We start from the raw sequence: 12,220 nt of genomic DNA, 5'->3' as shown, positions 1-12,220 counted from the left end.
TTGGCGATGCAGATGGTGATTATCCACAAGCAAATGTAATACTGCCATCTATCCATTTCGTTTGCGTCTTATTCTTTTTATAAATGTTACAAAATATTTGTAATTTTTTTAAATTTAAATATATAAATAATTACTTTTTTCATAATAATTTTTATAATTATTTAATATTTTAATGAATTATTTTATAATTATTTAGTATTTTAATGAGTTATTAAAGATAAAAAATATCAAAATAATTTTTATTAAAATTCTTAATATATTTATTTTATCAAATCATTCAAATAAAATAAAACTGAGAGAATATCAATTATCAATATTTCTTTTCATCCATAAATTAACGAAAACATTTACATTTTTTTTTAATTATCAAACATTTCAATTTACAAATTTTAATTTATTAAATATTTTAATTTATAAAATTACACTTATTAAATAACATTTTATTATTATTTCAAAAATTATAATTATAATTCCCATTATAAAAAAACATAAATAGTATTAACATTCGGAACTTTAGATATATAACTAATCTCTGTAAAATTTAAAAAAAAAAAATTTGCATATTTGGCCTGTGCAAATAAAAAAGACGAAAATACATAACCACTCAAAAAGTAAAGGGGAGGGACATCTTAGTATATCCTATATAAACGCTAGTTCGCATGTTCTCATTAGCCAAAAATATAACTTACACGTCTATTTTTCTAGTCCCAATTCAGATTATAATAGAAATGAAATTAAAGGGCACAAAAACAACAAACAAAATTCAGGAACAGGTGGAAAAGACTTGTCTACTCGTAAGAAAATTGATTGCATCTCTTACTATTCCTCTATGCACGAACCCCCCTGTTGAGACTAACCATTTGATTTGAACCATCCAACTGAGATCCCCTTGCAGAAGTCCTTCCTGAACCACCATATGCACCATCTAGATACCTTGACCCGCCTGAGTATCCACCTGTTCGTGACTGACCTCTTGAATAGCCACCACCAGTAGCTTGGCCTAGTGCTGGTGGTCTGCCACCACCAACATTATATCCTGAACGCCCTGAACCTTGCCTTCCCGGAGTGTAAGAGTCTTGCCACTTGCCACCTGCAGCAGCCATGCTAGCATAATCCTGGCCCTCTTTCCGCCTCACAGGCAGATCCAAACCACCACCACCACCGACTCTTGCCTCTATCGCCCTCTCATTACTTTCAGCAAGAACTGACAGCTTCTCAGTTAACTGGAATGCCAGAAGCTGCAACCTTGAGTGCGCAACATCATGGAAGATGATGCACTGTGTTGGCTGGTCCCAACTTGCGTGAAGCTCCTCATTGATCATCATTTTGCTAACAACGCTATGAGTTTGGGTTCCTGAGAGGTCAAACATTTTGGTGAGCTGGTCCAAGCTAAGTGACTCATAAGAGGAGGAGTAGGTAAATAGGTACGTCCTAAGAGCTTCTTCCTTAATCTTGGCTTTGAGCATCTCAAGAACGCTGTCTTTGCTCTTAAGGAGCCTCCAGACATCAAGAGACTTGATAACATCAAAAGCCTTCTGGAAATCCCCCTTGGTAAGAGCACGAGTTGCTGCCATCACATGATCCCTCACATTTTCTGGAGGACCTATGAAAGTTTGCCTCTCACTAACCTCAAGCAAACGCCTAAATGTCTTGCTAATGACTTTGCGTTTTGCATCATGTGTGTTGGCTGCCATGTGGGGGACCTCCAGTAGCATCGCACAAATAAGGTGCACAGCCTCCAGAAGCTCAAGATTGATATGCATATGATATGGCATCTGGCGTCTCCTTTCCAGCCTTTCCTGTCAAAATCAATTTGCAACTGTCAGCAGATAACTAGAAAAAAAAATTACTACATACATAAGTTTAGAAGATACCACATTTTATGGAAAATATTTTCACAAGAAAAATGAATCAACAATGACATCACCAACCCTTGATCTCAAGCAATTCAACAACTTAAAAAAAAAAGAAAAAAAAAGAAAAAAATCTAGCATCACAAAACATTGTTCTTGCCACAAAGGGTTTTATGCACTTCATGGTGCTCACATTTTACACGAGATGAAACGCAAACAGCCAGAAAGGAAAGTAGGATTTCATGTGTTGTGGTAACCAAAACACTATCTCCTTTAGCCTTAATCAGGTTTTCATCTCATGGATATAAACCTAAATTTATTCTGTAATTGTACTAGCCCACATGTTAATCACTTAGTAACTGCAGCAGAACACCACCTAAGGCTTAACAACATCACTCACAAACTAACAGACACAGACCATGTTTTTGTATAATATTTTGCATTCTAATGGATGCTACACAGACCCTTCTGAAAAAACAATTATTGAAAAACAGTTGCAATTACACTGCAGGTTCATAACATCCCCCACCCAGGAAGGGACCAAAAAATAGACAAGATAAAAAGGAACAATTGATGTTGGGATTCAGAACTAAATCTACTTGACTAACACGCATCATCACATGGAAAGCCTAAAAAAACCAAAACATATAAGGGTTTAAATCCCTCACATTTACACACTTCATGTGGAGCAGATTCTAAAAGCTTAGTTAATTTCTAACATCAAATTCTACATCATTTACCCTCTGTATACTAATATGTGCAGGACATCACAATAAATTTTATCTCTTGATTCCTGAATCTATTAAACCTCTAACACCACCAGAAAAATATATAATGTAGATATAGATATTAAGTAATTAATTCCTGCGCATGCTTGTAAAGAAGTTTACAAGTATTGAACCAATCCTTAATACACAACATACTATAAAATAAAATATTCTGGATACACTATTAATAGAACTACTCTTAGAACAGACATCGATATTATTAAAGGTTCTTAAAAATCAAAGGAAAGAAAAATGAACGACATTAACATTATTAGTACACAACTCACTCATCATAGTACATTACAAAAGCCAGAACCTTCAGTTCACCATTTCCTTTTGCCTACAATTGGAACCATTGGTCTCCATCAACTATTTTTGCAGGCAAAATGGCAAATAAAAATTGGTCCTTGTCAGCTAATAAAGACCTTTCAGAAAATGTTAAATGTCTTTCATTGAACAAGAAATAACATAAAAACTAATATTTGCTAGCTGTTCAAACCCTCAAAACATCGGAAAACAATCATGCTTTTTCAATTTGACAGTAAACAAAATGAGAAATGGAAATAACAAGAGAGATGATAATTATGGACAAAAAAGATACAAATAGTAAGCAATACAGAAAGAACAAAACCTGTTCTGGAGTCTTCTCATGGTAACGACTTTGTGAAACACCTTGTGCAAGCAACTCCTTCACCCTTCCACCAGAATACAGTTCAGAAAGGCAACCATGTCCTTCAGTGATTAGCCCAACACGGAATGCACACAAACCAAGCTGTGCCATAGCCCTGTTGAAGAGAATCTGAGTTGAAATATCCATGTGCTGGATACTATCCTGTAGGTGACTCATTAATAACAAGTCACGGGAAGTTGAGAACTCATCTAGGAGAGCGTGGTGGTAGATATCACAAAGCATTGCACGAGCTTTTGTTCTCTCATCTCCACATTTATATATCAGAGAGACAAGCATATCCATCATTGTTCTGCTACTCTCAGGGAAAGTAGGCTTTCGAGGCACAAGCTCAGGAGTGACTACAAAGGCAGAGGGACCCCTACTTTCCTCAACCTCTCCTGACTTCACACCATCACCATCATCTGTTTGTTCAGCCAGTTTCCTCATGGCATCATAAACCTCTTGGGGTTTGTAATAGATCAACTCAACGCGCCTTAGGGCAACCTTTGATGCAGCTTTAAAGTCCCCAGCACGCTCTAGATACTCTTGGACATCTTGAGCAAGGACCAAAAACATTGGTTCATCCTGCAGCCTCTCAACAAAGTCCCTTGTGTGTGGATCAATACATTGCAAACTCTTGAAGAACTCTGAATCTATCTTCTCAAGGAAAGCCACCAAGTTACCCCAAACCCGAATTGTCCCATCAAAATCTGCCCCCTTCTGGGTTTCATTCTCATCAGGCTCAACCATATCATCCACGACGATGTTAGGATACTGGACGAGAATATCCAGAATAATCAGCATATTATGCACACACTTCTTCCATACGTTTATAGGCATATGACCACTCAATCCTGGATTCACATCAAATTGGGCAGAAACCACACTAAAAAGAATCTCAAGCTTCTGTGCAGGGGTCTTGGCAACCTTTGTCAAGAAAGTTAGTTGCTCAACCTGCTCAAACCGTCCAGTTCCCTTCCTACCTCGAGCAGCAACAACCTCTTTGAACTTTTTGTTTACCGTATCCCATGTGATTTCACTAGGATCTTTCATAAACTGCCTATCCATGAGTTTTTCTTTCCTGCTCAACATCTTCTGCCAGTCACCTTCAACCTCTGTTCGACCATCCTGGCGATCTTCCTCATCCTCTTCATCCTCATCAGACACTGCAATCTTTGAAGGGTCCTCTACAAACTCTAAATCCGAGTCTTCCTCCTCTTCAGTCTCCTCATCTGCCTCCTGTTCCTCCTCACTCTCTGGATTCTCCCTAAATTTATTAATCAAATCCTCGTACTGTTTATTGTTCTTCTTCAGTTTCTGTTTCATTGAGTTCAAGGCCTTAGCATTACTACTGCTCATCTTTTTCTTAGCTTCCTTATTTGCCAAAGCCTGATTCAAGAAATCCTCTAACATCACTAGAGCTTTGATGTAAAGGGATGGGACCTTATCAGATTCTGTCACCCGCATGACCTTCTCAAGCTGTTTATTAATTTTGTCAAAGCTCTCTTGCAAACTGACCCAATCATTAATCTTCATTGCATTCTTCATTTGATCAACAGTAGCTGACATCTCTTCAAAACGTTTGTCTTTCGCCGATCTGACGACACGCTTTTGGTCATCAGAATCATCACTATCACTAGCTGTTCCTCTGAGATATCTGTTTTGTGGGGCTTGGGTGGTAGAGTCACCAGCCTCATTATCAACCTCTTCTTCATAATCACTCTCTTCCTCCTCAGAGTCACTTCCGCCCTAGAAAAAATAAGAAAACAAATAAGATATAATGCAATCAGGTATCAAACCTTCCCCTGGAAGATGGAATCTGAAATTCTGAATACAAAGACACTAGCAACAACAACAAACCTGTCCCCAGAATCGAGATGCCATCTTGTAGTAGAAATTAAATGGAATAGATCAGAAAACCAAGAGAATCTGAAATAACACAGAATAAACACCAATAATTAATATAAATCTACGAAAAAGTTAATTAAAAGAAGAAAGCCTTAACACAAATTAACATATCACAACTAAAAGAAACTACAACAAATTTTCAGTTTTGAATCTATTTCTTTCTTACTTTATTTTCTTTCCTTTTTTTTAAAAAAAAATTCAGAGAACCCAACAATGAAATTAAAACAAAACAATGAAAAAATTATTTTAAAAAAAAAAAAGGTAAAAACAGATTACATCTATCAAATCCACTTAGAGACAAAAATCTGTGTCAAATTTCCAAAAATAAAAAATATACAAAACCCTAAGCCCACTTTTAGTGAAGACAAAAAAGAAACTAGAGTACGATACAAAACTTCTCCTTCAATACAGCGGTTTCTCGGAAACCAAACAGAAAAAGTAAGAGTACCTGGGAGAAAGCAATCGAGAGGCAGAGGTTGGGGATGTCTGAGTAGTGATTTAAGCTGCGTTCGATCTTACGAAACAGTTGCAAGGGTTTTGGATTCCCTCCTATACTTTCCGCGTATATAATTTCTCTTTTTGGGCCTCATTTGAAGTGGGCTTCACTAATACTTAAAGCCCATAAACGTAATTTTGTTTTTCAATTTTTACGGGAAAAAAAAATAGTACTATAACATGTACACGTAGCAAAGTTTGTTTTAAATCTAATTTAATAAAAATTTTAAAAATTGAAAAAAGAAAAGGAATATATCGTTGGTGAAAGTTGAGCGTATGAAGCATCTTTAATTCAATTTTAGTTTCAATTAATTTATATAAATTCATAAAAAAATATTTATTTTTAAAAATTAAATTTTATTGCCTGTTTTTTTTTTAAATATTGATTGGTTGCATGCAAATATTTAATGATAACATAAACGTAATAATTTTTTATAATTTTATAAATTCATATTCAATTTCAATACTGAGGGAAAAAAATATTAGAAAAAATTATTGTGCATTTTCTATTTTTTTTTATATTATCTAAGAATATAAATAATATTTTAATTTTAATACTTTTTGAACTTTTTTATAAGTGCTAAAATTTAATAATAAAACAACCCTTAATAAGTTAATTTACATTAAAGAACAACTTGATTGAAACAATGAAATAACATATATTTTTGCCAATTTTTTATTTTTCATAGTTGACATAGTGTTTTTTTTATTATTAAAAGTTAATTTTTTATATTAAAAAGCAAAGATTTGAGACACTACATGTCATCAAAGCAAGATTGAACACTTCTTAATCATCTTAAAACTTATGCAACAAGAGTACAGAAAAATGCTAGAGTATTGTTTAGAGAACCTTATGCCAAGCTTAAGCATAATATAGGAACAAGAACTCTATTATCAGAACCCCAGTTCATCCTATAAACAAGTCCATCAGCAATAAACTCAGTGTTCTCACCCTTACAATATGTGAATTGACAATGCTGCAACTTCTATCAGGAACCATTCTCCTCAGGCATAGACCTTCAAGTCTTCTTGCTGCGGATTCGTGAAAAGAGACAATTCAATAAACTGAGCCTGAGCCCACCTGCTGCTGCTGATGAAAGTCCTCCCACTGAAAGAAGCAAGCAAAGAACCCAACCAATCTCATTCACCCGATCAGGAAGAACTGAATTGGATAAAGCATCCAAGGAGATCACATGCAATTTTAAGATGTTGCTGTCAAAGTTGCTAATATGGAAGATGCTAGAATTAAATTAGGCAATGGAGTTCAACAGAATTCTAATTAACAAATCTAAAATAGTTAAAAGCTTATCATCGGATAAGGTATAAATGAAGCCAAAATATGTCTTTGAACAATCAAGTGCTCCTATAGATATATTTCTACCCACATCTGAATAATTATGATATCAAGTGAAGGTCATATAAATTAGTAACAGCTACAATCACCAGATATGATCATATACCAAAGCAAGTGACATTCTATTGATTAAAAAGTTCAGAGCACCCATTGAGGCATTTTGTACCAAACTTGCAACACCCACACCTTGACAGAATCCTTCTAGATTGCACTGCCAAATTCTACTCTTTAATTCCTGGTTGCAACAACTTAAGTATTAATGATATTTAAATTTAAATAGATAAATAATCATTTGATAGGAATATAAGTTTAGATTTATAATTTGAATACAAAATCATAAATATTAATTGTAAAATAACTTTTTAATCCTTTCAAAATATTGAATTTACTTGTTATTAAGATAATCAATAATCCATTTATTCAAAGGGATCTAACTATTTATTCAATCACAACCCAGATTGAATGAGTTCACTTGTTAAGGGTCGACATGGATCATAGGAAAACATCAAATTGTATTTTATTCGATAAATTAAATTAATCTCCATTACTTAGATTCAATTATCGCACACTGACACATTCAAGTGGATAGAGGTCATGGGTAAATTTAATTAATCTTTAATTATAATACACCAACAAAAAGCCACCAACTTGAGAGAGGTTATCGATAAATTTGATTAATCTCCATTCTTAGGGTCAGTTATTGGACTGCGTTGATCCTAAGGAATGGAGATTAATGAAATTTACCAACAACAAACCTGTCCCCAGAATCGAGAATCTGAGATGCTATGCCAAAACCCAAGAGAATCTGAAATAACACAAAATGAACAGAAATAATTAAGATAAATCTTCGAAAAAGCTAATAAATAGAATTAAAAAGCATTAACAAGCATTAATACAAATTAACATATCAATCTAAAGTAATTAAATAAAAACTACAGTTTCGAATTCATTATGTTTCTTTTTTTTTTTTTTTCAGACAAAAAAGAGCTAGAAAATTAAAACAGAACAACAATGGAAAATTATTTAAGTTGTAAAAAAAAAGGTAAAAATAGATCATATCTTTCAAATCCAATATTAAATGAAATATAAAACTTGGAAAAAAAAAATAAATCTGTCAATTTTCCAAAAACCAAAACCCTAACCACACTTTAGTGGAGATAAAAAAAGAACAATAGAATACTATACTAAATTTCTCCTTATACACTGCAGTTCAAGCCAAACAGAAAATGAAGTGAGGGAATACCTGAGAGGGTTGAAATTGAGGTTGAGATGAGTCGTAATTTTAGCAGTTAGCTCTTACAGGACAGAGACGTTACTTGTTAGGGTTTTGTATTTCGCTGCTATATTTTCCGTATAATTTTTCTTTTTGGGCCCGATTTGAGGTGGGCTTCACCAAGACCCAATTAAAGCCGAGAAAGGCAATTTTTTTTATTAATTTATATATGGAAAATTATATGAGAAAATATAAATGAAGCTAAATCTGTTTTTTAGTTTCATTCGATGGAATGTTTGAAAAAAAAAAAAAAAGTAGAAAAATCTGATAATCGATGTTGATGAAAATTAGAGTGTATGGGAGCGACCTTTCATTCTATATCTTCTATGAGAGGTAGAAAAACTAATCAGACCATATCTAATTGACAGAGTAACCAATAGTTAAATTTTGATGTTAGCTGTTATATTTAGATTATATTAACATTATAAAAATAGTTAGTCATATATATATATATATATATATATATATATATATATATATATATATATATTCAAATTATATTTGGAAAGAAAGAAAAAAACAATTTTGAGAGGTAAACCCATATCCATTCCACACACAATTTATAGCACAAGAGCCCCGCTTACAGGTAACATCTATTTGTTACAGAACCTCCAATCTACGACTAAGAAACTGTAGCTCATCGTTAAGCCAAGCACCAGTTTTTTTATTTGCATGAACATTTTCTATTTCCATGTTTTATACATAACGCTATGGATTCGAATGAGATAGCAGTAAATAATATAATCTCACAGAGAAGAATTTGCAGGAACAAACTTGAGTGATATACTGTTCACACAATGGCGTTCGTCCGTGGGTGTTGGAAATCCTTCCCCTTTAAAAACATGTCCTAGATGTCCACCACAAGCTGCGCATGTAATTTCAATCCTCCTGCCATCTGGATCCGGCTGATAACAAAATATATGCCATTCGTATCAATATATCTTTAGAAATGAATTGCTACAAGTTCACAAAGATTATTGATAAAGCAGAAAGATGAACTAGTTCGACAAAAGGGGAACAAAGCTCACAGTGCGATTTATTGCTCCAGGAAGACCCTCAAAGAAAGCTGGCCAACCACAACCAGAATTAAATTTAGTTGTGGATTTATAAAGAGGAGTACCACAGCCTGCACATTTGTAGACACCCTCTTCGAAAAACTTGTCATATTCCCCTGTGCCTGGATATCTGCATGGCTCCAAATTATGGCAAGAATTTATATATTGCTGGGTAATATATAACAATATTAAGAGAAATCTAATGTAACCAATCAAGGGCAGTTGAGCATGCTGCATCTGATCACGCAACAGAAATTTCAGGTCAGATTTGGAAGAACTCCAACATGTGAGTCAATAGTCTATGTCTCTTGTTCTCCATTTAATCCTTTAGGAATCAATGCAGAAGAAATGACACTCCAATTCCAAGAACCAATTAAACCTACCTGGATTCAAAATTCTACGTTTCTGATTTCATATGAATACTTGAGTTGAACACATAAAATGAATGGTTGGAATTAATTTGATAATCTATGCCCTGCTACAATTGTTATTATTATTTTATTCTCTGTATTACCATTTGAAACTGTAGTAGTTTCCCATTGCTTTCATGTAGAATATTTTTCCTTCTTTGAGAAATTTCATGTAGACATTTAGTCAACAAACTAAGGCTACATTTTGGAGTCACAGCACTTCATGACTTCAATATCTTTTATTCAGCTATATGAGCAATATATAAATGGAAAAATTCATGGGCATCATTACTTCATTAACTATATGAACTCAGAGATAGTAACAGGTGAACACATTATAAAATTGCTCATATCACCGAAAACAGTGGAAGGCTACATCTGGTTGTCACTGTAGAGTGTAGAATTCTATTAGCCTTTTCCCAACCAAACACAAAACTTCTGGCTTTTGCAAATCAATAGTGAAGAAAAAGAAGATAACCACACTAAACGTTGATTTGCTACTACATTGTGGCTGTTTGCCCAAATAGAGGAGAATGACAAAAGAGTAATAACCGGACAACTTCTTCTATCAGTATAGGCTTCTTCTCAAATAGGAAACTCTTGCTTAGAGGCCAAAAATCAAGTACCAGTCCTTAGAGTTAACATTGTAAGATGAATCCACACAGTTCTCTCCCACTGTTTTCATATGAAAATTTTTCATCACTCCCCGGTATATGAAGCTAGCACCTAAGTGACAGAGTGTCGGAGATGATATTGATTAAGATAGTCAGGTTAAAATATTACAATTATTTTAGGTTTTCTCTTCAGGGCATAAGATTCCCTTACGGAACAGTCTAAGGCACATATCTCATCTTTAGGCATATTAAAGCATGTGCTTCTGAAGATTAACTCTTTCTATTTGGCTGTGTTGCAATTAAACAACTTTCTGAGGAAAATTTTTCCATGGAGTGGCTAAGCTATTTTCTGCGAGAAAATAGAGCCTAAAACAAATCAAAGCTTTTATAACAAAGTCCTTGCCTGTTGAAAATGTAACAGGTCATTCTAATACACTAGATAAGCATTTGATACTATCAAAGTATTAGAATGCATGTTTTCAAGTCTAATAAAAAGAATAATCTTACAAGAAAAATCAGAGCTTTGTCAACTAACTCTTGCATCCCATGTTAGAACCTCAAATATTATGCATAAATAGCTAACAGTGTCTCTTACCTAATTAGCAAAAACTAACAGGTCTCTGCTCAGTTCCTCCAATTAATAATCTCTCAATAATCCTAAAAAATTTATTTTCCCATTAATAAGCTTAACTGCAATTACTATAATATGTGCACAAACCAAGAATTCAACTGAATACAGCTCAATTAGTTTGTTTCAGATAAATCTTTAAATTAATATATGTTAAAGAAATTAATCCCAAAATCAATCCATGGAAGACCACATAAAATCTTACTCTGTGCCTTTCTCTCTCAAAATGCGAAACTGCTCACGAGACAGAATCGCACGCCACTCCTCGTCTGATTTCTGGACGGACCCAGGAGCAGCCATGGCTATGACACTACCACGAAAGGTACGGTTACTCTTGTAGAAGGACCCACTAAACCCAGAAACAGAAAGGGAAATAGGAACGAGTTCTGGTGAGGAAAATCTGAAATTGGATTTGTTAAAGGAGATAGAAGTAGAGAGAGAGTGGGGTGGAGAGACAGGCTTGAAGAGAGTGGGTTTAGGAGTGGTGGCGAAGAGAATGGTTTTGGTAGAGGAAATAGGTGAGGATTTGATGATGTTGAAACCCATCAGTTGGTAGGGGGAGAGATGAGGTTTGGTTTGGATATTGTTTTGTTTCCGTTACTGTTAGTTTTAGAATCTAGACCGGTTCAAGAAGTACTGAGTGGACTCTAGAAAAATTCAATTATGCCTAGACTTTATTTGTTTTGGAAAATAATTTATCTCCATAAAAATGTCTTTTAATGGAAATGTTTCAATACACCAAACTTTATTCTGGTCTTTTTAGTTTTTTTTTTCTTTTGGAAAATTCTGGTATTTTTAGTTATGACAAGTTTAATGTCTTCAACAACGGTGATTAGTGTTAATTAGCAAAATGGCTATTAATGAATTAATAAATATATATTATAATTTTTTTTTTGAATTTTAATTATGTTTGTGCATAGTGATGAAATTAGGGTAATTTTTTGTTTTTAGTATTTAATTATTCCAATCTGTTTAAAAACGGTTTGAATATTAATTAAATTGAAAATGGGATTTACAATAAAAATGATGCGTTTTATAGAACTATTTATCAAACTAATGTGAATTATAAACTATTTACTCATCTGATAATTTTAAGGCTTCCAATTATTGCCATGTCTCTGTATAATACATTTATTCCATTAGCACTTTTTCAAATTTGCATCAATTTGACAAATAGTTTTACAAATTGCATT

At 33.8% G+C, this 12,220-nt stretch overlaps 2 protein-coding genes and 1 long non-coding RNA gene across 3 annotated transcripts; all 3 read right to left on the bottom strand.

Annotated features, from left to right (window-relative positions):
• Positions 1 to 578: 578 nt before the first annotated feature.
• Positions 579 to 5,784, bottom strand: LOC105636005 (eukaryotic translation initiation factor 3 subunit C). The gene is made up of 4 exons (XM_012219167.4): positions 5,647 to 5,784; positions 5,151 to 5,219; positions 3,252 to 5,039; positions 579 to 1,799 (listed from the first exon to the last, which is right to left on the bottom strand). Exons 2-4 carry the CDS (start codon positions 5,172 to 5,174, stop codon positions 828 to 830), a joined length of 2,784 nt encoding a protein of 927 aa, XP_012074557.1. The 5' UTR covers positions 5,175 to 5,219; positions 5,647 to 5,784; the 3' UTR covers positions 579 to 827.
• A 671-nt stretch (positions 5,785 to 6,455) lies between these two features.
• LOC105636011 (uncharacterized) lies at positions 6,456 to 8,787 on the bottom strand. Its single transcript, XR_001046940.4, has 2 exons — positions 8,291 to 8,787; positions 6,456 to 7,852 (listed from the first exon to the last, which is right to left on the bottom strand). It is a non-coding gene; the product is annotated as an uncharacterized LOC105636011 (long non-coding RNA).
• A 56-nt stretch (positions 8,788 to 8,843) lies between these two features.
• LOC105636010 (peptide methionine sulfoxide reductase B5) lies at positions 8,844 to 11,645 on the bottom strand. The gene is made up of 3 exons (XM_012219174.3): positions 11,233 to 11,645; positions 9,349 to 9,505; positions 8,844 to 9,225 (listed from the first exon to the last, which is right to left on the bottom strand). Exons 1-3 carry the CDS (start codon positions 11,571 to 11,573, stop codon positions 9,067 to 9,069), a joined length of 657 nt encoding a protein of 218 aa, XP_012074564.1. The 5' UTR covers positions 11,574 to 11,645; the 3' UTR covers positions 8,844 to 9,066.
• Between the last annotated feature and the right edge of the window lie 575 nt (positions 11,646 to 12,220).

This window comes from Jatropha curcas, chromosome 6 (assembly GCF_041381405.1).
Source record: "Jatropha curcas cultivar XTBG-Jc1 chromosome 6, XTBG_Jcur_1.0, whole genome shotgun sequence".
NCBI lineage: Eukaryota > Viridiplantae > Streptophyta > Magnoliopsida > Malpighiales > Euphorbiaceae > Jatropha > Jatropha curcas.
Note: the sequence above shows the minus strand (reverse complement) of the source record. Positions and strands in the feature narration are given on the sequence as shown.